Here is a 24,230-nt window from a genome sequence, read left to right on the forward strand (position 1 = left end):
CTTAGCAACAAGTACTTAAAGATTACCTACCGCCATCTACTGGTCATCATAAAACATGCATGCATTTTTTCCATACACCGATGTTGAGCGAGTGAAGCATTTTGCAGTGAATTGCGAATGAAGCACGCAAATAAATGCCACGGGAACCTATTATATACCCTTCCTAACACCCGTAATCAAACTTATTTGGAGTGGTCCTAAAAGATCTGTACTACTTTCAGTGCTACCGATTATGCTTTTACTTGAATTGCATCTCAGTTTTGGAAACTGTGCATTAATATACATGATGTGCAAATTTTTTGATTGGCCACAACAGTGTCATGATTTATTAATGACAGTCATTAAAGGACTCAGTTTCAGCAGGGTGAATCATGTAATTAAATTATTTTCAAGTACTTCTAAAAAACAAATACAAATTCAACAAAAAATTCAAAACCAATTGAATAACTTCACAGTGTTTACACGAACAGTCAGCTGCAATATAAAATCTTGGTTTAAATAACAATACATATTCACAAACATGGTAAATAGAAAGCATCACAATAATATTGGGCCCAAGTTACCATGGCAGTTTTACCCTTTGGGCAAAGAGTTTGAGGAAACATTGGCCCACATCCAGTACAAACACAACAATCATAGAAAGTTTGCTAAACATCATTTTCATTTTTGTTTTCAAAGGCTTCAAGTAAAGGGGAAACCATTCGGTTAAAATACATATATATATATATATATATATATATATAAAAATAATTCAGATCTAAGAATTCAAAAACAAAGGCAATTAAATTTCTCCTAAAAAGGCAGAATGGTAGATGACTGTAACAGCCCAGAAGGAAATCTCCTTCTCAGAGTCTGAAACTCACAGTTAATGAGGGTGCAGGAATGTTTCACTGTAAGGCAATACTATCCTCACCACAGTCAACCACATAGCTTACAGTGATAAAGTGACCTTGTCGACATTCTAGAAATATCCCGAACCCATGGCGACCGGACACGTGAGGCTTGTCCTTCAAGAAACAACTAGGTCTGAGGAAAGATAAAGAAGCCAAGATCATTTTTATAAAATGTAAACTACGTTAGAGTTGACAAAAAATAGTTATGTGTACCTTGATAATATAAAAATGCTGCATGGCATGGCAGTGGTTCTCTAACTTTTTTCACCTCAGCGTTGGGGGGGAGGGGGGGGGTTTGAAGGAGTGCTATCATTCACTTGCACATCATGTCAGTCACATCACATCACCGTGTGGGTAAATTAAGCTTGCTGGAGTGGGCTCCCTGATTCTAGTTTGTGAGCTAGGCAGGCTATCACTGAGAAATATGAGATAGGGAAGCGGGCGAGTTGACCTCAGGTCGCCCCACTGGATCCCCGAGGTAGGGGCACGGGGGGAATCTATCAAACAGCGCATCTCTAATGCAATTAGTAATATCAGTTTTAGTTTGACCAGTATTTGTACCGTTCAAAATTTCTTATTAATAAATAATAATAATAATAATAATAATAATAATAATAATTACAGTTAATGCTGAATAGTGTTTTTTTTTTGAGAGGGGGGGTCAGAAGATAAACACACATTTTTCTGTTAGTGGGAGGGGGGGGGGGTTTGTCCAGGGCACCATACAAGCTAGAACACTCACTGGCTCCACACCACCATTATCATCGATGCTTAAATACACTGAGACCTTACACGGACCACCAGAGGGCACCATAGTTTGAGAACCACTGCTGTCCTATGGCCCCTTCCTGGGTGTGAGGCCATAGCTAATTCTTAAGGTAACAGTCAGAAATACAGCTAGCAAGGCAAGAGTCAAAATGTCAACATATGTCATTAAATGACTGTTGACAGACAAAGTAATTCCCTCATTTGATGAAAATCTTAATGATAAAGAATTGAGTGGGATCTGAAGCTCTAGAAAGCCTCAGAGCAGATATCACAGTCATGATGCAAAAAAAGAATGAAATATGGTTATTAATGAAGGTTAGGTTTCTCTTTCCATGGCAAATACATTTTCACTAATAGCTGCCTATCGTGTTGCCATTCATTTGCAACAGAACAGTCTACCCCTTACTTCATTTACCTAGATGCTTTGATGCAAATGATATAAAAGTTACCACAAGTGTTTTTTTTTCTCCAAAAAACCCTATTATTTATTAAAGGCAATTCAATTTACGTACTTACAGGTAAGGATCCTTGTAATCTTCAGTCATGACGGTGGATTAACTGGAAAGCTTCATTAACTGACCTTTCCCTGGCAATGGATTCTACAGTTGCTTTTCTTAAATATTTTTCTTTAGGAAATGGGCATGTGACCCCCTCTGTGCTTGACATGTTTGTCTTTGTATGTCTGGAAACCTTGACTGTCATGGTCCCAGCAGTAAGTGGAAAATGTTGATGCTACAGAGACTTGGAGGGACGTCTGATTAGGATAAGAGCTCCTCAGGGTCCGACTGTCCTCTACCGCCCAGTAACCCTGAAGCACTTCTGTGATTTGGCCAATAACGTTCTTCTATACTCCAAAACGTGCACCACAGCACTCAAACACCCCTTCCACCTTCAGCATCAAAGATCTCCTCAACCATTTTGAACCTGGGTGTTTTCCCAGGAATCCAGACTAAAAGTCCATAATTTAATACCTGGGGGGGGGGGGGGGGGGGGCTTAAAAACATTAAAACCTGGGTGACACCAAAAGATATACACTGACAATAAGCATCCTCTGGAACGTCTGGCGGCCCTCATTCCCCATCAGATGCCCCGTGGATGTAGGGCTCGTCTTGTGTCAGGTGTCCATCTGCGCTCTCCAAATAGGTGCCACCGCTCTCGGTGCTGCCCACCCCGCCACTGCTGCCCAGGAAGGTGCCCACCGCCCGACCCTGCCGGGCGTGCCCCACCGCGTCGCTGAACACCTTGTTGATCTGCTCCTCTGACGGCATCCACCAGTCCAGGTTCGAGGCACAGTGCATTCGGATGAACTCTGTGATGGAAGAGAGGACCCCAGTTCAGCAAGACACAGCCAATCCAGGAGTACAAGGCTATTGGTGTACCAAAAATCTGTTTTCCATGTATATCTAGACCATATCATTTGGCCTCAGAAAACAATAATTTTATTAACAGAATATTTTAATATCTATCCATTTTAAACTTATTTGTATCATGTAGGGTTGTGGGAAGATTATATCAGAACACACCTTGCCCAGTCAACCGCAAGACAACAGCATGGTTCAGGTATCTATGGTGCTTTTCCAGTGCCACAGAGAACCGAGTGGCACCAGAGCCTTAACCATGCTGACATGATCATTGGACAAAACTGAGCTGATTGCATCACCAGCTGATTGGTCGAAGTGCATGGAGGTACAGATGTTCTCTGCATGGCTTATCTAACGGAAAAAGGGCATATCCTATACATTATCCATTATCAGAAGTATTCACACATCGTGATATTCATGATAATTCGGGACTTGAAAATTTCCAACCTCCTACTTGACAAAGTACTACAGAACAGCTGAACAGAATGGATTTGTGATGCAGATTTACATAAGCGAATGCCAATTCTGCTGGCGTTTCATGCTAACACGGCGATTCTCACAGATTTGCTAACATAAATGAGCACACGGTTTAACAAGTACACTCTTTACTTATGCTCAGCATGTACTACCAAAGCAGACAGCACACCATAAGAGACAGACCGTGGGTCAGTACCTCGCAGGCAGGTCACTTTGACGGGGTTGAGCGGCCGCCTCTCGGGCCCGGCCTCACCCGTGTGCACCGAGCGCTTGCGCTTGCCCAGGCCGCACGAGTACTTCAGCTCGTCGGTGGTGAAGACGAAGCGGATCAGGTAGCGCAGCAGCCGGCGCCCATCCTTCTTGGAGGAGTTGACGGCCTCGTCCCACTGCTTGCTGGTGATGAAGACCGGGTAGTTCCCCAAGAGCTGCTTGCTGCCCTAGGGGAGAGAGGATGGAATGCCAGAGTTGCCATGGTGATAAAGACAATGACAACACAGCTGGGTGACACAAGAACTGTGATCTAAATGAATGTGCTCATCTCTCATATCCTCCTGGAGAGCAAATCCTGTCCTATTCTTTAAATCATTAACTTGTTATAATTTCAACACATTAATCTTTTTACGCTTTTACAGTTTTCAAGCCCCATTTTCTGCACTACATTAAAGGCTTCTGCTGGTGCAGATGTTTAGAAACTCATCAATCACATCCAGAGTTTCAGCTACAGACCGGGAGCTCATTTAAAAAAGAAAAGAAATAGAAAATCGCTCAGAGTCTCCAGGATTAAGGTGTCTGGGGACTGGAATCTGCCACCTCAGCATCAGGGGTGCATGATTAATCCTTAGGCTGTGATGTACCATTCGTATGCCTGCCCGCTCCTCGGGGTTTGGCGTGAAGAGCTAATCTGCTTTTCATGCTAATCCTTTATCGACAAGCGAGGCTGCGGTTCATGCTATTAGAGCAGCTTCATGCTGTCAGGGGGATGAGCGGCCCTCTGCACTTCTCTGCACGTCTTTAAGAAACGAGTGAAAGAAGCGGCTCTGACACCCCCTGCGGGGTCGGCCTGGTCTGCGAGGCTGTTTCTATCTGCATTATGAAAATCCACTGCAAGGCATGCATTCGCTGCAAGGCGTCAACACGATGGATATCGTGAGAAAGTCTGGGTACGTGACACTGTGGCTGTAACCGCCCCCCCAAACCCCGTCCATCACAACCCCAAAGTTTCGCCGCTGAAGCACGACTCGCCACTTCCTCTTCGGCTGGGTGATTATTGAGGCACTGGCTGAAAACCCCAACATCTCAAGATTCAGAAAGTCAAGCTGTCCTGCAGCAGAACCTGCAGTGCTGAATGAGACAGGAGTTCATGGCTCTCCTGTATGTAAATTCCTATTAAAGTCATTTTTCTTCAAACCTCGATGAAATCTGTTTCATTAAAACCTATAATAAATTTCAGTAAATTCTATTTATAGAATGGGATGAAAACTAAATGTAAATATGTTTTGTATGGAACCGCAATTTTGAGATCACACCACAAATTTTCAGTTGGACTCAGATCCGGGTTCTGACTAGACCACTGCAAAACCTGGGATCTTCTTTTTGTCCATGCTTTGGTTACTTTTGTACAGTGTTTCGGGTCATTGTCCTGCTACAAGTGGTAACATTGTCTGAGTCCCAATTTGATGCCTGACATTTTAAGGTTTTCTTCCAAAATCTGGATATATTTCTTACTATCCATTCCTCCCTTCAATACGGACAAGGGACCCGGTGCCTGCCTTAGAGAAGCAGCCCCAAAGCACGATGCTCCCCCCACCATGCTTGAGGGTAGGTATGGTGTTTGCCAGACCACTGGCAGTCCGTCCCATCCGGCAGACAAACGTCTTTGTGTTGCAGCCAAAAAGTTCAATTTTGGTCTCATCAGACCAAAGTACATGACTCCAGAATGCAGGACTCCTGTCAATATGTCTGTTAGCGAATTCTAATCCAGCTTTCAGATGACATTTTTTTAGTAGTGGCTTTTTTTCTGGCAGCTCTGCCATACAGCCCCTCTCTGTGCAAAACCTTCGATATTGAAGTCATGTGCACATCCACTCCAGCTGCAGATACTGAGCTTTGCAGGTCACCGAGAGTCACCTTAGGATTTGCTCTTACTTCTCTGACTAGTTTCCTTGACATTTTCTTTGTTATTTTAACAGCTTGACCTGACCTAGGCCGGGTCACTAAGCTTCCATTTGTCTTTCACTTCGCTATGATGGCCTTCACAGTGGACACACTGAGGCTAAGGAGCTTTGCAGTCTTCTTGGCACCATTAGCATCTTTAAACATATTAATCACAGTGCTTCTCAAGTCATTAGACAGTTCCCAAATACGCCACTTGTATTGATTTCTCAGTTGTATGTTCCTAAGAACTGGCCTAAACAATCACTTATGGACCAGTCAACAAGCTAGAGGATAAATTGATTGATTGTTTGCAGCTGTTTTCATTTACATCATTGCTTGTTAACATTAATACAGGCTGCAAGCTTTTAAGGGTCGAATACTTATTCAACAGCAGATTTCACTGATACGTTTTTTATTGTTGTTGCGTATGTTTGATATCCAGGATTTTTTTGTGAAAATTTATTGACCAAGAGCCCATCATTTGTATGTAACAGTATGAAACTAAAGATGCATTTTCAAAGAAAAATATTACAAGAAATTTAAAACTTCTCTAAGGGGTAACATGCTTTTTCAACCCACTGTGGTTACTAGTTTGTGTTATTTGCATAAACCATACTGTTGGGCATTTTATATAACTGATCAGTATAGGTTTCCATTCATTTACATAAATGCCACATGAAACAAAGATGACAAACTACAGAGAAAGCTAACTGTAATAGCTCACCATAGCATCATTTCCTTTTTAAAATTAGTCAGTAATGGAGCAATTAAGGATACAAACTCATAGCGGCCCACAGTCCCCTCTGGGTGCACAAATCAGGCATGAGAACGTAGTAAAAATGTGATCTGTGGTGCTTGGTGCCAAACTTGGTGGTGTGAGTATTTCAGAAACTGCTGATCTCCTGGGATTTTCACACACGGCGGTGTCTAGAGTATTACACAGAATGGTGTGACAAACAAAAAGCAGCCAGTTAGCGGCAGTTCTGCTTCCTGTGGTTTTTACCCTTTAACAGTGTTTTTTACAGGTTTCGTTGACTGGGCAACAGGGTGTAAATTGATGGAGTGTTTCAGTATGTGACTGCATCTAAACTTGATGGCAGGGGATGGTGGGGTGGGGGTTGGGTGGGGTGTGAGTCCTCTTACCTCTGTCAGTTGATCCTCTGGGGGTGCCAGGTGTTTAAACTGATTATGGGACTGTAGGACACTCTTGAAGAAATCAAGAACTGTTTGGCATGGAACTGCCAGGACAGATGAAGACGAGACAATTAGAAGAATCTGAAATAACTGCCATCCGGCTCACTAGCAACACTACAGTTAGACACAGATTATTAATAAGGAATGAAGAATCCTGACCATAGGTAGCTGGTCAAAAACGATCAGCACTAATTCTGTCAGCCACACCTACTCTGCTTCCTGATAGATTCAAATCCATGGAAGAGATACAACAATAGCAGATACAAGGCTTCAGAATAAATCAATAATCTCAGGACTAGGCAACTGTGACTTTAATATGGAACCATGATTCATTATAATTAGGCCGCCTACTGTCAGAAAAAAATACAAATTTGTGCCTTTGAGGGTACAATTAGTTGTCACTGGGGCTGTACCCTGTTTGTCCTGGGTCTGCCAACTGTACCCTAGCTGTAAGTAAGCATACCCTTTAGTTTAATTTAGGGTACAGAAATTGACTCTGAGGAACAGTTTTATACCATTGGTGGTACATTAATGTTGTTTGTACCTTGGGGTAAAACCTGTACCAGGGCTGTGCCCTTTTTCTGACACTGTAAGTTACACTGTGCTTAAAGGATCACTGCACCTTTCTGCTGCTAAATTAAACTCCTTATCATAATTTGCACTGCAACATCCTTGACTTTGCCCAAATTAGAGCCAAGTTAAGCCTAGGGCAGAGTCCACAACCATAACCAGGATAATCGGTAACTGGGGGAAGAGGGTTGCAATTCTTTCAGTTGTACCCACTATATGCTTTGAAGCGTCATTTCTTTCAACACTACTAATAGCTGAATACAAACATATAATGCAATAATACATCCGAGACATTAGGGGGCACTACCTGGTGCACTGTCCAGTTTTCTCTTCAGTTCCTCATTTTCCTGTTGCAGACATAGCACCTCCTGCTCTAGCTCCAGGCAGCGAGGGCAGCAGGCTTCTTCATCTTCCTCTTCTTCAGGGAGGGTGGATGAGGGGTGTCCATGAGATTCGGAGGGTGAAGGGGAAGCCCAGCCCCCCAGGGTGTGAGGGGGGGAGATGGAGAGGGCCTGGGGGTCGGAGGGGCGGCAGCATTCCCTGTAGACCTTAGGAAAGCTGGCGCCACCTGCTGTAAGGTGGCTCTGCAGGGACTCTGTGAAGGCCTGCAGGAAGGTGTATATCTGCTGCTGCTTCCTGCTGAAATGCAGAGCCTCCGCCTCCTGTCCCACCCCGGTGCCTTTCACATCCCTCAGCCCCATCCTCCCCGGCTGGCAGGGGTCCGCGGGCCTCTCCACCCCTGTGTTCCAGCCGTCTTCCTGCTTGATGTAGGACGTCGCAGGTGGAGGAAATGGAGGGCGTGGTTCCAGGAACTTGCTGTTGTGGTTCAGGAGACTGAGCACTCGACTGCATTGCTGTGCAAAGGCGTCCAGGATGAGCTGGTTCTCTGTGGCACAGATGGACCAATTAGACAATGGCTCCCAACATGCATCACTGCCTGCCCAGGATTCCACTCCCATGAGCCTCTGCCAGAGGCCTACAGTACCTGCTGAAACAAGCAGCCTACCTGGGCTAATTCAGAGATCTCTTTGTGTCAGTTCTCATTATCTACTTCCCTTCCCCCCACACCAAGAACAAGACATTTCCTTACATAAGAAGTAAAATGGAAAGTTATGCACCATGAAGCATGTCTTTTTAAAAAAGAAAATGATTAAACAAATCCACAGCTGCTTTGAGGTTTCCGTTCATGGTCTCTGTCGCGGGCTATCTGACAGAAAATGATTGTGTAACGGCTTCCTGTCTCCACAGAGCTGAAGCGCTTTGCAGTACATCTGAGCACCATTTCATAAGATTAAATGAGCCTTTCAAATGAATCCACACTGTGAAAAAGGCCAATCTTTATAAACACGCATTCCTGTCATCAATGACGGCAAAACAGACTGGTTTCGCCAGTTGTGTCAGTGACATAGTGGTTCTTAAATATTGTAATGCAATTAAAATGATCTGCTTCCATGGTCAAATCGGCTTACCACTGAAAATTATCTTATATGTGTGCATCATGGCGAAGAAATTGTCTTATTAAATGTGAGGATAAGCAAGATGCAGATGGAACCCCTAAAACACACTCCTAAAAACTACAAACATAAGAACTCATTCTTTTTTGTGATTTCTACATGCCATACCTCACTTCTTTCATTGTGCAGAATCATGTTTTTTGCTCTAGGGAGAATCAATAGCGGGGAAAATAGGCTCCTTTTCCAGATTGCTGTTAGACGTATGCTCAAAAGTCTAAGGGGTGAGGCTGCGGTGAAAGTAAGGATCCTGCTTTTGTACCCTTGAGAAAGGACCTGAATGAATTGCATAAATGGGTAAACACTTGTATTTTATATCAACAATCTGATGGTTAATCAATTATGATTTGGGGTTTTAATACTGATTTGGCTTTTCACTGTGATTAACCATTATTCATTATAATTAGCCAGGGAGCACATCTTGAACCCAAATCCTTAAATGGTCACTGCAACCTTTTGCTGTTAGCTATGTGCTCCTAATCCTAGTTTATAATTATATTATAATTCCTCATGGTTGAGTGTGGCTAAGGTTTTGGCTAAGTAGAGTCAAGGAGGTCTGTAAACCTCTATCTTGTACCAGGAAGGGGACACATATTGTCCATGTGGCTTTTCCCGTTTCTGATTGGCCAAAGCGTTAATGTGAGTTAATGTGATTGGGTGAGAGTTTCATATCATGTGAGAGGCATGATGTATCCAGAATTTGAGTGAGGAGAGAACCTAAGGAGGGGGAGACACTAGAGTTTGTCTGGTGGGACTCTCAGAATTTTCATTTACAGTACTTTGTTAGTTTGTCTCAATAAACTTAGACCCTTGACTACTTGTGAGGTCACCTTGGATAAAAGCATCGGCCAAGCAGCTCATTTTAAACACAGACAGGCCATCTGAGGGTTCCAATGTGCAGGAGCCCACGGGATACTATATATCAAACTGAAGTATGAATAACAGCCATTTATTAACATCTTTCTTTTAATTTAATTAATAAAATCAGCTAATTTATGCAGCATTTGTTAAAGATGGTGTTTCAACAAAGTATCACAAGGCATAAGATTGTGTCTGACGCCATCATTCTCACAATGCTAATAAAATGGCTGCAGGCAGTGGCTGGTTCACAGTTCACAGCAGCTATCTGTAAACCACATCACAACTATGATGCAGTGAGAAAAACGTTGGTGAGTAGCAGAAAATTAATCTGAATGCGAAGGTACTGGCTAAATGTGGGGTTGTATATAAAGGTTTATAGACCTAGTAAAGTTAAAGCGATGCTGATGATCAGGGGACTGTGTATAGTCTGTCAGTTTTTATTTTTTTACTATTTGTTCAAACTGAAAAATTAGCTAGACTATGCGTGTAATTTCCTGCTCATTACTCTGGATCATTTTTGAGATCTTAATAGGATTTAATAGGAATGCCCTCATCTTGTTATGGTGTATAAGAAACTGCTAATATAATAGCGTTACAAACTATATTGAAATGCTGCAAAGGTCAAAGTGCGATCATGCAGCTTGGAGCCAAACCAGTGTGAAGGTTTTTCTAAATTTCACTGTTTTCCTTTTTTGGTGCTTGGCTTACACTGGTGGAAAGTTCCGGTCCAGGAAATAAAAATCCAGACCGAGTTTTTACCAACAAGTGGAATATTGAGTGATTGTTAGTGTTGGGCGGTATGACCAAAAATCTGTATCGTGGTATTTTTGTAGATTCTGGCAGTTTCACGGTATATCATGGTTTTTTTTTTAAGTTGACCAGTACTACTGCAGCAAGCATTTACATCAATACAATACATTAAGGAATAATTCTTTCGCCAGCATATTTTATTAGATTAATAGTGTGTATTTGGCTAGATAGCAACATGTTTCATTGATTATAACCGTACATTTATCTCCCTAAAGACATGTTTCATTTATTATTATCATATATTTAGCTTGGTAACAACATGTTTGCTTAATTATTAAGACAAATCAATAATTTTGTGGATTTTGTTTAACCTAATTATATTACACTTAATCTAAATTGTCAAGCAGAGACTGAAGCAGTAACTATAAATATGACAATGCTAAACAGTTTTATATGGAGAATAGTTGTGTTATAACATTATAACCATTAGTAAGAAGGGTACGCACATTTACTATGGGTAAATCCTCTCAATACACTCTGCACAGTGATCAACAGAGATCTTCTAACAGCGAACAATATTGTATAATTTGCTGCCTATTCAAGCATTATAGCTGTTGTTTAAGCTATGCTGCAGTATGGCAGGATATGAAAAACCCATACCATATGGGAAATTAAAACCAGTACATCGGATGAACTGGTATACTGCCCAGCACTATTAACTGTGACTGTTTATACTCAACTGATTGGCTGAAACTAAATCTTATTGCCTTACAATGCTAAACACTTGTGTAACCCCATGTACCATTTATCCATCTTATGGCTGCTTGCTCTGAGCAGGGTTCTGGAAAGTAAATTGGACATTGGGAGGGAAGGCATATTGGTTCTGTTATGTCTTAGGCCTTAGGTGAGAAGAGATTGTTTTTAATACTGTGTGTCCCTGTCTCATGGTAGCCTGCACATAGTAGGTTTCACAGAACCTGAAGACCTTGGAGAGATGGGCAGTGGAGAAGGGGGGGGGAACCACCTGCAGGAAGAGATTCAAAGCTGCCCCGACTGGTGCACAGAGAGATGTAGTTACAGTAGGTCATACGTAATATGTTATGCGTTTTTACAAATGTAAAGTAGTTATCACATTAAGCTGAACATTAATGGACTCTCCAGGTCCCTAATTACGCACAGCTGTGCCGTATTACTTGTGAATACTTCAGCGCTCCTTCCTCGCTGTCTAGCTGGGTCACCAAACTGAGGCATGTATACCAGTCTCTGTTCAACACAGCCCTCCCTCATTAGTTTAGCACATTGATTGAATATATATTCATTAATAATTTTATTACAAAAGGTACTGGACCCTTCAACAATATCAACCTAATACCCAATAATCAACCTAAGCATAAACTGCTGGATTGTCCTACTCAGTTAACACCAAAACCTAGCCATCCAAGATATCTACTGGATTCTCAGACCTTCCCAGTATGAACCAAACCTCATTTCCCTCAAATTCCTGAGGGCCAACCTAAACCGAGCCCTGTTTGACTACGTTTTACCAGTAACCCCAGGCCTAACCTTTAAGTCTACCAGCTCAAAACCTTCTCATATAGGGCCGTCATGTAACCCACTGCTGTTCAAAGAACAGGACAAACGAGGGCAGGGAATGAGAAGCATTTATTAAAGGATCCTTGATTTTTCTGTGCAGCGGTATATTAAAAAATTACTCAGGAGTTTAATGTTTTGATGTTATGACTGTTTATTAAAGGGGCAACAAAAATGGAGGGATGGATGACTGCATGTGTTGTATGTGTCATGGACATCTAATATTTTTCACCCCTTCGTGCAAATGCAAAAGAATCAAAATGATGAGTTTTGTGTACCTATTTGCATAAATAGATCTCTTTCTGGGAGGTAATGCACTGTTATCCATATAGCACATTATGCAACTATCACATCACCTCCATTCTCGTCTTTCCTGCAGTCTTCCCTTTGAAGTGAAATGAAGCCATGCTTTAAGGCCGTAAGTGCTGATAAAGCAGTCAGAGCGAAGGGACCTCATATCCGGCCCCCTGCGGCTTCATCCTCCCCGCCGGCATGGATAATGCATTTGTACACCAAACGTAAAGACAGCATTAGTGTCTCACTGAATCAGACAAGACGAGAGCCTGATGGGAGGACCGGATGAATTATTAGACACTTCAAAGGAAACTACTGAAATGCGGGATCATATGTATTTTGCCTGACCACAAATGAGCGAACGTTTGAATATCTGTAGTGCTACTAAGAGCACGATGACCTGAAAACTCACCCTGAGCCTCATCTGATGGGCGTACCGCCTGAGAGACGTACGGACCAGAAATCCCACCTCCGGAAGTTCAGGGAGTCTCCTGTAAATTGAAGGTAGCTCCCTGACACCAACAAACAATGTCAGAAAATTGAACCTCTTGCATTCATTTAGTGGTTGGAGTTTCCTCCCTAAAATATGCCTACAGTGGGATATCCAATGTCAGTGGGTAAAAGTGACTAATAAAACTACAACCTATTCACTACAAAATCCAACTAAATGGAAAGCTTATACAACTCTGAAAAAGTCTGAAATCTTGATGTCTTTTTAGCACCTGTATTCCAGCAGACTCGGTGCTGACGAACATTCACCCTACCCTGACGATGGAGTGACGGCTTTGTCTGATAGTTGGTAGCTGTGTTATTTGACAGACTGCAGACCTCTGGGGTCCCACCAATGACCCATCTCCTGCTGTTCCTGTCTGCATGCTACAGTACTGGGTCTTGGAGATCTACATGGTACACATGTAGAACCAGAGGATCAAGAAATGCCCATGAAGTGCTGCCAGGACAGTGGGGTTTGTGGGCTGTGCTGCACCTTTTGGGATTCCTTTAAACGGCCCTTTGTTTAAGGCAGATGCTATTTGGACACTGGTGTATATACCAGGCAGAGGGTATTTGCACACTGGTGTATATACCAGGCAGAGGGTACCTGCACACTGGTGTACGTACCAGGCAGAGGGTACTTGCACACAGGTGTATATACCAGGCAGAGGGTATTTGCACACAGGTGTATATACCAGGCAGAGGGGACTTGCACACAGGTGTATATACCAGGCAGAGGGTATTTGCACACAGGTGTATATACCAGGCAGAGGGTATTTGCACACAGGTGTATATGCAAGGTAGAGGGTACTTGCACACAGATGTGCATACAAGGCAGAGGGTATTTGCACATAGGTGTATATACCAGGCAGATGCTATTTGTACATAGTTGTATATACCAGGCAGAGGGTATTTGCACCCCGATGTGATTATTGGTTTATGTCCCTCCTGACTGAATGTAGGAGTGTTGGCGGGTGTCTCTCCTGACTGAATGTAGGAGTGTTGGCAGGTGTCCCTCCTGACTGAATGTAGGAGTGTTGGCGGGTGTCCCTCCTGACTGAATGTAGGAGTGTTGGCGGGTGTCCCTCCTGACTGAATGTAGGAGTGTTGGTTGGTGTCCTTTTTAACCAAATGTAGGAGTGTTGGTTGGTCTCCCCTCTAACCAAATGTAGGAGTGTTGGTGGGTGAATATGTGTGTCTGCTATCTGGTTTTAGATACTCACTAATAGTTTCCACAATGGCATCCATCCATCCATCCATCCATCCATCCATTATCTGCTGCTTATCCAGGGTTGTGTCTAAGCAGGGGCGCTCAGACCTACATCTCACCAGCCACCTCCTCCAACTCCACTGGGGGAATACCAAGGAGTTCCCAAGCCAGCCAAGAGATATGATCTCTCCAGCATGTCCTGGGTCTGCCCCGGGGCCTCCCCCCAGTTGGACATTCCTGAAACACCTCCAGGTTGCATCCTAGATCGATGCCTGAGCCACATCAACTGGCTCCTTTAGATGCGAAGTAGCAGCGGCTCTACTTTGAACCCCGCCTGAAGGTCCGTGCTCCATACCCTATCTCTAAGACTGAGTTCAGTCGCCCTGCAGAGGAACTTAATTTGATCTCATCATTTCACCTTTTGGCTCAGCTCCCTCTTTACCACAACAGAAAAGTACAGCGTCCGCATTACTATGGACGCTGCATTGATCTGTCTGTTGATCTGCAGCTCACTTCTTCCCTCACTTGTGAACAAGACGGCAAGATACTCAAACTCCTCCGCTTGAGGCAGCAACTCATCCCTCACCAGGAGAGGGCAAGTCACCTTTTTCCAGTCGAAAACCATGTCCTCAAACTTGGAGGTGCAGATCCTCATCCTGGCTGCCTCACATTCAGCCGCAAACCTCCCCAGTGCATGCAGCAGGTCACAACGCAATGACACCAACAGGACCACATCATCTGCAAAACGCAAAGACGTGATCCCGAGACCTCCATCACCCCTTGGCTACACCTAGAAATCCTGTCCATAAAAGTTATGAACAGTATTGGTAACAAAAGGCAGCCCTGGCAGAATCCAACACCCACTGGGAACAAGTCTGTCTTACTGCTGGCAATGCGAACCATTTCCACAATGGCACTAATCCAAGCAGCACTGACTACCCTAACTTGAGGCAACACTCACACACCTTTAACCAACTAAAAGCCTAACATGAGTTGCGATGCGTGATAGTGAACTTACTCAACAAAGATGTAACCTTTTCAGCTCCATTAAGGGAAATTCCCCATCAGTCTTTGTGAAGCCTCTGGGGACCCCACCCTTGGAAATTACCTTTTAAAAGCATAATTAAAATTAGTTTTGCTCAAAGCTGCTATGTCTACAGAAGCGTATGCATTTCATGTATAACAAATGATTACCTCAACAATAACAATTCAGAAATAAACACTTCAATCATCATACCCGGATACTTATTGGAAAAATCAGTCTGAGGACTTAAGCCTGCAATCTTCTACTCAAAATATCGTTAACCCCAGCCTTACGCTTCTGTCTGCTGGATTTTACATTAATATAGCAACATAATCAAGGCAAACATTCTTAATAAAGCATTATACCTGTGAACTCTAGCAATTTAAACCCAAAACTATCTGTAAGTGCAACTGCTGTTCAAGGTGCAAACCTCTTGGTTGTATTAAAAGGAATCCAAGGGAAGTCATCCCAGATGCAAGTAAGATAAGTGGGTGGGTCAATAACCCGCAATGTCTAATAATTAATTAGAGCCAGATAAACGGAGGGTAGAAGGCCTTGAAGATGCTGTAACCACATCAGCCAGTGCTTGACTGACTACAGGCCGACGGAAACACCAATCGAAGCATCCAGTAAGAGCTGTGCCACATCAGCATAAAGACTCCGAATGCATTGCAAGATTCATTTTTAGACCGTACAAATCGACTCGGTCTGCCATAGGTACAAGCCGTTCTGAACCTGGTTACAAGATGAGACTGCACTGTAATGCACGTGAGGAATCAAGCCTACCTGAAGAAAGGTGGCATGACTGGGTTTTCACTCTCCTGGGGGAGGATGACCCCAGATTGATGTGTTAGATAAATAAGGTCTTAAGGGGGTGGGGTCGTGGAGACTGATTTTAATCAACCCAATCACATGGTTGCTTGGTAAACCTCCTTCTAGACTGCTGGCAAGATAACATCTACCAGGTCAACTAGTCTCTGCAAGCACTAACCCTCGTTGGCTCCTAAATGCGACCTCACACTACAGAAAACATGCCGCGATTGTTACAGGGTACATAAAAATGCATGGACGCAGCCTGCCTGTTGCAGCCGAGGATGGCGTTTGTTATCGCAGGGTAATATCAGTCATGCGGGATGGGAGCTGTGAGAAGAAATTATGGAACTAAATGGGGAGGTGAAGGTTGGAGATATGGTTTGAGATGGGTCTTCAGGATTGTTGGTGAGAAGCACACTAAAGGAGTGAGATGTGGACAAGACAGGAGTGAGCATGACACATGCGCACATGCACATGAGCAGAAACACAACATGATACTGCATAATGACATGTTCAGAGATAAACAAACCAGCTCCAACAAACACTAGCATCACACAGAGAAAAACACTCTCACCGAACTCAGGCACAGCAAACCAGCAACATCTTCAGAGATTCACTGATCCCATTCCCTCTTATACACACATATCCAGGCATCGGCCGTGCTTATGCCTCAGATAAGCTTGTAAGAGCTTCCCCCTTAGACTGTACCTCTCTAACACAGACATAGGATTTAACTGCTTATTAATGATAATGAAACGTTAGTGATCCCCTTGGGGAAATCATCTTTTTGCTGACCCCATCCAGTTTTCCTGGACGCACACATACAGGTGAGGGATCACAGCGAGGGATCAGCCACCCGCAGTACCTGTGATTTGCTCAAGGGCCCAAGGACATGTGACTATTCTGCTGAGGCCTGAATAACCAGCTTCAGTAAAAAGACCCAGTAGAATTTAGGAGCAGCACTGTAAGCGTGCTAAGTAGCTCTGGATAAAAACGGGAAACAATTTCAAGTCAAGTGATGATATTTTATATACAGACATGTAATGCACTAAAGTAACTCCAAAAGTAACCAAGCACCAAGCAGGCCCAGCCCACCCTGTATGGACATACAGTAGGCGATCACCTCGGGCATCATCAGGTTAGGGGGCACAAAACAGCGAGTGCAAAAAATCTGAATAAATACCTCTGGTTGCATTCTATGACATTACAGTTACTTACACTTGTTGAAATACGTCATTAGTTTTATTGTGAAACAGAGAGCTAGCTGGTTAGCAACCAGCAATACCTGACCGGGTACAAACAATATAGTATTACACTATTATTTGCATATTAATTAACCATAAACTAAGACTTAGTTACATACTGATCTCATGTTAATTCATCATGACACATCTTTGATCTCAAGTAGCTATTATATTTGTTCATGATTTGTACTTCAGTAGTAACCGAGTTTACTACTAAGTATTTGTACCCCCTCAAGTAAAGTGTTACCTACCCTGTGCCACTGAAATGCTTGTAATATATATGAATTGGTTAAATATGCTTGAAATTGGGTAGGTGGGGGGTGTGAGGGGGAAGGGGAGTCTGCCGTAACACTAATAGAACTTTTGTGTTGCCATTCAGAACCGAGCCATACCTGAGCCATACCGTGAATTGGCGAATTCCACTGTAAAGTATGTGAGCGATACCCAAGCTGTACTATTTTCCACTGTAAAGAATGTGAGCGATACCCAAGCTGTACTGTTTTCCAATGTAAAGTATGTGAGCGATACCCAAGCTGTACTGTTTTCCACTGTAAAGTATGTGAATGATACCCAAGCTGTACTGTTTTCCATTGTAAAGTATTAGTACACAGTAAAATCATAATAATAATAATAATAATAATAATAGCATAGTTAATCATGATGTACACCCTGTAAATGGTAAATAAGCATCTTTTCAGTTTTAAGTTACTGTTGCTCTCCAAACCCGGCAATGCCTTTGCAGTGGAAAACCAAAGCGAGCTGGAAACACACTGTAACTAGTCCCTCACTGCAGTGGTATGGATCGGTTCCCGTATGCCAGCTGAAAAGCACCGTAGTATGATGATGCATTATGGGGAGGAGGGGGCTGTACAGCCAATCTAAGGGCCTGAAATGATGTGGCTTGGATCATTGCTTGGGAGGCCAGGGCATGAGCCTCACTATTTATGTTCATGGGCAACATAAAACAAGGGCTACCATAACAGGGGGGTGTTAGGACAGTTCCAAGGGTCCCTGACTGACAGGTGCCCTAAAGAGTTTGGATCATAACTGGATTGGCCCAGGTTGGGGGCCAATTATGATAAGCGTTTATGGGGCCCAAAATGTGGAGTGGTACCTCTGCCTAGAACTGGAATGCAAGGCAAGTGGAGTGTTTCTCTGTAGATACTGTTTGATTTAAACATTTTTGAAGTTTTGTCCTGTAAAATTAATCACAATTACCTTAAAGATGTGGGTTCATTTCTATTTTAAGGTACTTACAGTGTATAGATTTCCAGTCCCGGTTTTTAAAGGTCTTTCTTAAGGTCATCTGGGTGAGAGCACCTATTACGTAAATGATAAGGAACTAGGGTGCCAAACACTGCTTTGGTTACACAGGCCCACTTAGGTTTTATAAGTTTGATTAAGGACTGGACACCACTATACTTAATTCAAAAAGATACCGACAAACTTACATGTAGTCGATATAGTCAGTTAGTTAGTATTTTTACATACTTGAAAAACTTACATAACACAGAGAAGTTACCCATGTAGATTTATTTTTGCATAAATAAAAAGCATTTTTAACCGTATTTGTCACTTGAGACATAATAATTGCTATTGGATAAAGTGCGTCTGCTTTTGCAATAAAATTATCTGCAGCCTATCAAGACAAAATAAGTACATCCGCTTGATCATATTCTATTCAGCATATTATATGCAAATCGATAAACATGAAATTTCGAACTCCTAGGTAAAGTGAAATAAAGGTGTGGGTCGATACAAGTAGTCCAGGTCGGGCGATTGGCGGCGGAATCACCTGCACTTAGCCCTCGGTGGCCGTCCGTGGACTCTTGCCATACTGCGGCGCTACCTGCCGGGTGCCTGGGGTCGTGATGACCCGCTGGACGCGACGCTGATGCGGCCGAGCCGTGGTGCGGACGCCCCTGCGGTTGGCGACGCTCGACAGGCTGCGGGTGATCGGGATGTCCTCGGTGCTGGTGATAATGGTAGTAGCTGAAAGGCTGGGGATACTGAATCGCCGTAGGCGGTACCTCCACCATGGTGGGTCTGTCAAACGGCGTCTTCCCCGGTGCCCGCTTGTCTGGGAAGGGCTTGAGGGCGCCGTAGGGGCTCCTGTACCTGCTGATCTTAGGGATGCAGGCTCCCTCGTCGGCTGCTTGCATGTCACTCTGTGCTGTCTGTCGCCTCTCCCTCCGAGTGTCGCTGCGTGTCGCCTTGCCCCCTTCCCTCCCCTTCCCCTGTAGCGATGTCTGTGTCTGTATGTCCTCGACACTCTGGGGGCGATGACTTTACTGACAAGGCACCGGACCAATCCCCAGAAGGAAGCGCCATTTAATGCCCGTGCTCATCGTGACAGCCGGCATGGGATACGGGCAGGACATATACTGGTACATCAGCGGGTGTAGAAGGGGGGAACAGGGGGGTCTGTAGTTGTGATCTGACGTGTGGCGTGGCATTATTAATTAATACTGGTGCACGATTTAAAATGTGTGGACTTGAGAACGTGTGGAACCTAAATATTGTGTCGTGGATGAACGTTTTATATAATAATCTGCACAAAATATGCAATACTGTTGAATCTTTGAAACCATGCGGGACAAGGGCTCACTATCCACGTCGATGGCGAAAAACATAATGGAAGAGGCGTGTGTTTCCTTTGTTCAGCAGATGAATAATACAGCTACACTGCCACCTGCTTGTTAACCACCTGTTGACTTTGCAGCGCTGCATTTGATTTGTTATCAAATAACCGGGAGAAGCCGAATGTTTATGGCAGGATCACCAATTATTAGTGTAATATGGCAACAAGATGGAATGTTAATTTGTAAATATAGGAAAATGTCTATCCTATGTTATGACTTTGGAATAGCATTCAGACTATTTCAGTACGTTGTATTATTTAAACACTTTTCAGTTGCTAAATGTTTGGATAAAACGAATTTCATGTAACAAACCTAAATTAATGATCCAAGCTGAACACTGTCTGTCCTGTCTGTTGTGATAAAAAATAATGGAAAACCAAGATTAACAAAAACACAGACAGGCTCCATAGTAAGGTGATAAAATCCAATAAGTTTTCAAAACTGGTTGTAGAAATCCTTCATAAATGCTAAAAAGCACAAGGACAAACATGTTCAGTAGTCATGTGATCACATTTGTTACTCTGTGGGTGACTCTTGCTCCGTGTAATCGGATCCCACTGGATGAATTCCCCTAACTTCAAAATAGACAAAGACATCTGATAAATAAACAAAATGTAAATTCCGATTATGGCTGTAAAGGAGTAGAATAACATTTAAAGATGCTAGTGTTTTTGGACAAAGCCTGGACTTTCACTTGTAGCAGAAATGAAAATAACGAAGTTTATTTTGGGCAAATTACGGGAATGCCCAAGTCATGTAAGTTGCAGCACATGGCTCAGTGGACTTAGCCTGTGTGCCTGTAATTAGATGGTTGTAGGGTCAAACCCAGACTCTGCACGACTATAGGCCCTTAACTCCCAGCTACCTGGGTGCCACAGCAGATGGCCTTTGTGGACAACTTACTGTAAAGTGAATTTCCCCATGTGGGATTAATTAATTATTGTGGGCAGTGGTGGCTTGACGCTTAGGGAAGAGCACTTGTAATTGAAAAATTGTAGGTTTGAATCCCCGACCAGCAAGGTACCACTGAGGTACCCTGAGCAAGGTACCACCCCCAAGCACTGCTCCCTGGAATTAGCTGCCCCCTGCTATGTCACATATGAGTTAAGGGATAGGAGCATGTTCCCTTTAAAACCATCTGGTCTCTCTGGTTCTTGCTCCCATGATGGCTGGGTCTGCCAAGTGCCACAATAATGTCATTCTGCTACACCAGCAAGTTCTGCAAGTTTCTTCGCCTCTCTCTCTTCTCTTCATTCAGGTTACGACCTTAAAAGGTAGTCAGTTATAGGTGATGGTGATATTGGACAAAAATGTAGCAGCATCGGTCAAAAATTCCATATTGGTGTACAACTACAAAATGCCTGTCACATGCAGGAAAGATCATCTGTCTCGACCTGTACACACTCCAGGACCTGTACTAATTCCGAAATGGACAGAGAAAATCATCACAGATCCTTCACACCTGGGCCACAAGCTATTCACACCTCTCCCCTCCAGTGAGTGCTACAGATTACTGTGCACCAAAACAGACAGGCAGTTTCTTCCCACAAGCCATCACTCTTATGTAGTATTGGGCAGGGTTCCGCTATTCCGCTAACTGCTAATTAGTAAAGCTAACTTTTTCATTAGCTGATTAGAAAACCTTTAGCGGATCAGTTAATTTATCTTCTGCTAAGTTTAGTTCTGCTAACTGTAAAACCATTAACAATTTTTCGTAGGTAAAGTTTAACAGTCAAAAACATTTGTAAACTCTAAAACCATACATATTTCTTGCTGTCTGTTGTGAGCATGTTGGCAACAGTCTATTTGGCATGCTGCTTGCTGACTGTGCAAACACAAGACATGATTGGTCGATAACTTGTTGGATTTAAGGTAGTCTGGGCTAAACGTAAGTGAACAAAGATAAAGTTAATTTAAACTAGGGTACTATGAACTAAGCAGAGATCAGGAACTGTATCATAAAGCTGGATTTCTTGCTTAGCTGGTTAACTTGTTGGATTTAAGCTATCCTAGTTTAAATGGAATTTGTTCACTTACATTTATCCCAGAGTATCTTACACCCAACACGTTATCTACTTCAAAAAGCAATCCTGCTTCATGATACAAGCCCCTGGTTGTAGACCAACAGAGAGCTGAGACCCTTGTTTCCTGTTCCAGTTAAAATGCGCCATGTTTGTAGTCCCCAAGTGGCTTCACTGAGGGCAAAATGTCAGCATGAGCCCGATGCGAAATAGGATTTCTCTGACCAAAATTCTTATATCTCACAGAATATCATAGAAAAAAAATTCTCCATAGAATCCAACCATACCCAATTAAGTAAGTCGTAAATATCCCCTGGTAACAGGGACGGATTACGGACCGGGCCAGCAGGGCCACTGCCCAGGGGCCCTTGGGGTGCAGGGGGCCCATGGGGCCCCTAGCCCAAAACAATTTGCAACGCTTATCAACAATGTATTTTCGTTTATCTATTTTAGAGGGCCTACATTCTTTGATCCTCTGCCTACAAGGGCCCCTGACCCTATATGGAGGGCGTTTGGCTGCCAAGGGCCCTGGAATTGTGGTGGTTGTGGTCTCACGAACGTTTTGTCCAGGGGCCCACACAACCCATAATCCGTCCCTGCCTGGTAATCACTCTTGATGGGACTTAAGTCTTCAACAGGTTAAAAACTTTAGCTCACTAGGGATATTTTCAAAGCCAAAAACCAAACTGAAGCTAAATTCAAATAGTAAAACTTAGTAGTTAGCATTAGCTTCCGCTAAATTTATTAGCGGTTTATCACTCTAGCTTTATCAAATTAGATTTTTGGAGTTAGTGGATTTATGGTTATCGAAGCTACATTTTCAGCTAACAGTGCTCACCACTGCTCATATGAACAACTGACCCAGTTGGTTCAACTCAGTGGCACTGTTACCCCACAAAAACATATTGAATTAATTTAAACATTCCTTGCAGCAACATACACTCCTGCACTTTCTATACATTAACTAAAAACACATGCACTTTATATATCATATATATCAACCAAATTGTGGGTGGCCATTGTTTTGTCTCAACTCTGTATCTACTGAATGTAGAGCCACTGACAAATTCCCGGTGTGTGAATATACTTGGCTAATATACCTAATTTTCATTCTGATTTTGATCAGTGAATCCAAGTCAAGAAATAATAACAACCGCTAGAGGGCGGTACAGCGCTGTAGGGGTTAAATAACAAGTTGCGCGTGATTCTTCAAAACTAAGAGGACGTATTTATTTTAGTTTATTTCCGCAAGCAAAGCATTTAAAATGACATTGAATTTAAATCTGTCTAGCCGGAAAAGTGGTGTTGTTGTGTTTATTGACTACAATACAAGTCCTGTATTACTAAATGAATGTAGGAAAAATAATACCTTGTGTATACGGTAAGTTATACTCAAAATAAGTTAATAAGGATAAAACTTTTTTTTTATCTCGAGGTAAATTATTGTGGCAAGGCATTGCCCTCGCTATGGTGAAATACATACAAATAAATATTACAAGCACTAATAGATTTAGGCATGGGCGACATGGGCTGCCGAACAGGGCGGCATCTAGCCGGGGACGCCTCAGGGTGCACGCACACACACACGTACACACGCACATGTACCTATCCTTATGGGAAAAATGCTAACGCTAACTATGACAACCTTAACCCCCACCCTGCCCTAACCATAACCAAAAGTAACCAAGCAAAATACAAGAGTTTTTGCATTTTTAATTTTTCCATAGCAGTCACCGATTTTTATAAAATAGAGGAAGCCGGTCCCCATAAGGGGAAACATGGATATTTATCAGGTTATGGGAACAGGTATACACGCTCGCGCGCACACACACACACACGCACGCATGTACACACATGTATACACGCACACACATGTACACACACACGTACACAAATTCAGTTGTTACATTCGCACGATCGTTTTTTCTTTCGCTCATTTGCACATCATGTCAGTCACATCACATCACCATGTGGGGTAAATTAAGCTTGTCGGAGTGGGCTCCCTGATTCTAGTTTGTGAGCTAGGCAGGCTATCACTGATAAATATGAGATAGGGAAGCGGGCGAGTTGACCTCAGGTCGCCCCACTAGATCCCCGAGGTAGGGGCACGGGGGGAATCTATCAAACAGCGCATCTCTAATGCAATTAGTAATATCAGTTTTACTTTGACCATTATTTGTATCGTTCAAAATTTCTTAATAAAGGCATGAGGTATGTAACGAATGTGTGTGCCCGTGCAAAGGAAGTATGAGCAAAAATACAGGATAATATGCAAAAATGAAGTAGAAATTAATATTAACCGACAGATAGACGTAATAGTGTGTGATGTAGCGAGATGTAGTCTAGTAAGTAACTTGATAG

At 43.0% G+C, this 24,230-nt stretch overlaps 1 protein-coding gene across 1 annotated transcript; it reads right to left on the minus strand.

Annotated features, from left to right (window-relative positions):
* Positions 1–245: 245 nt before the first annotated feature.
* Positions 246–19,462, minus strand: LOC125721150 (BEN domain-containing protein 4-like). The gene is made up of 5 exons (XM_048997175.1): positions 19,002–19,462; positions 7,725–8,303; positions 6,797–6,891; positions 3,696–3,936; positions 246–2,970 (listed from the first exon to the last, which is right to left on the minus strand). Exons 1-5 carry the CDS (start codon positions 19,366–19,368, stop codon positions 2,732–2,734), a joined length of 1,521 nt encoding a protein of 506 aa, XP_048853132.1. The 5' UTR covers positions 19,369–19,462; the 3' UTR covers positions 246–2,731.
* Between the last annotated feature and the right edge of the window lie 4,768 nt (positions 19,463–24,230).

Source organism: Brienomyrus brachyistius, unplaced genomic scaffold, assembly GCF_023856365.1.
Source record: "Brienomyrus brachyistius isolate T26 unplaced genomic scaffold, BBRACH_0.4 scaffold32, whole genome shotgun sequence".
NCBI classification, from domain to species: Eukaryota; Metazoa; Chordata; class Actinopteri; order Osteoglossiformes; family Mormyridae; genus Brienomyrus; species Brienomyrus brachyistius.

Coding starts and splice junctions, on each gene's coding strand:
- LOC125721150 (XM_048997175.1), bottom strand. CDS start 19,368: ATGCAAGCAGCCGACGAGGGAGCCTGCATCCCTAAGATCAGCAGGTAC. Junction 6,892..7,724: donor AAAACTGGACAGTGCACCAG/GTAGTGCCCCCT, acceptor CTGTCCTGGCAG/TTCCATGCCAAACAGTTCTT. Junction 2,971..3,695: donor CAAAGTGACCTGCCTGCGAG/GTACTGACCCAC, acceptor CTTCCATCACAG/AGTTCATCCGAATGCACTGT.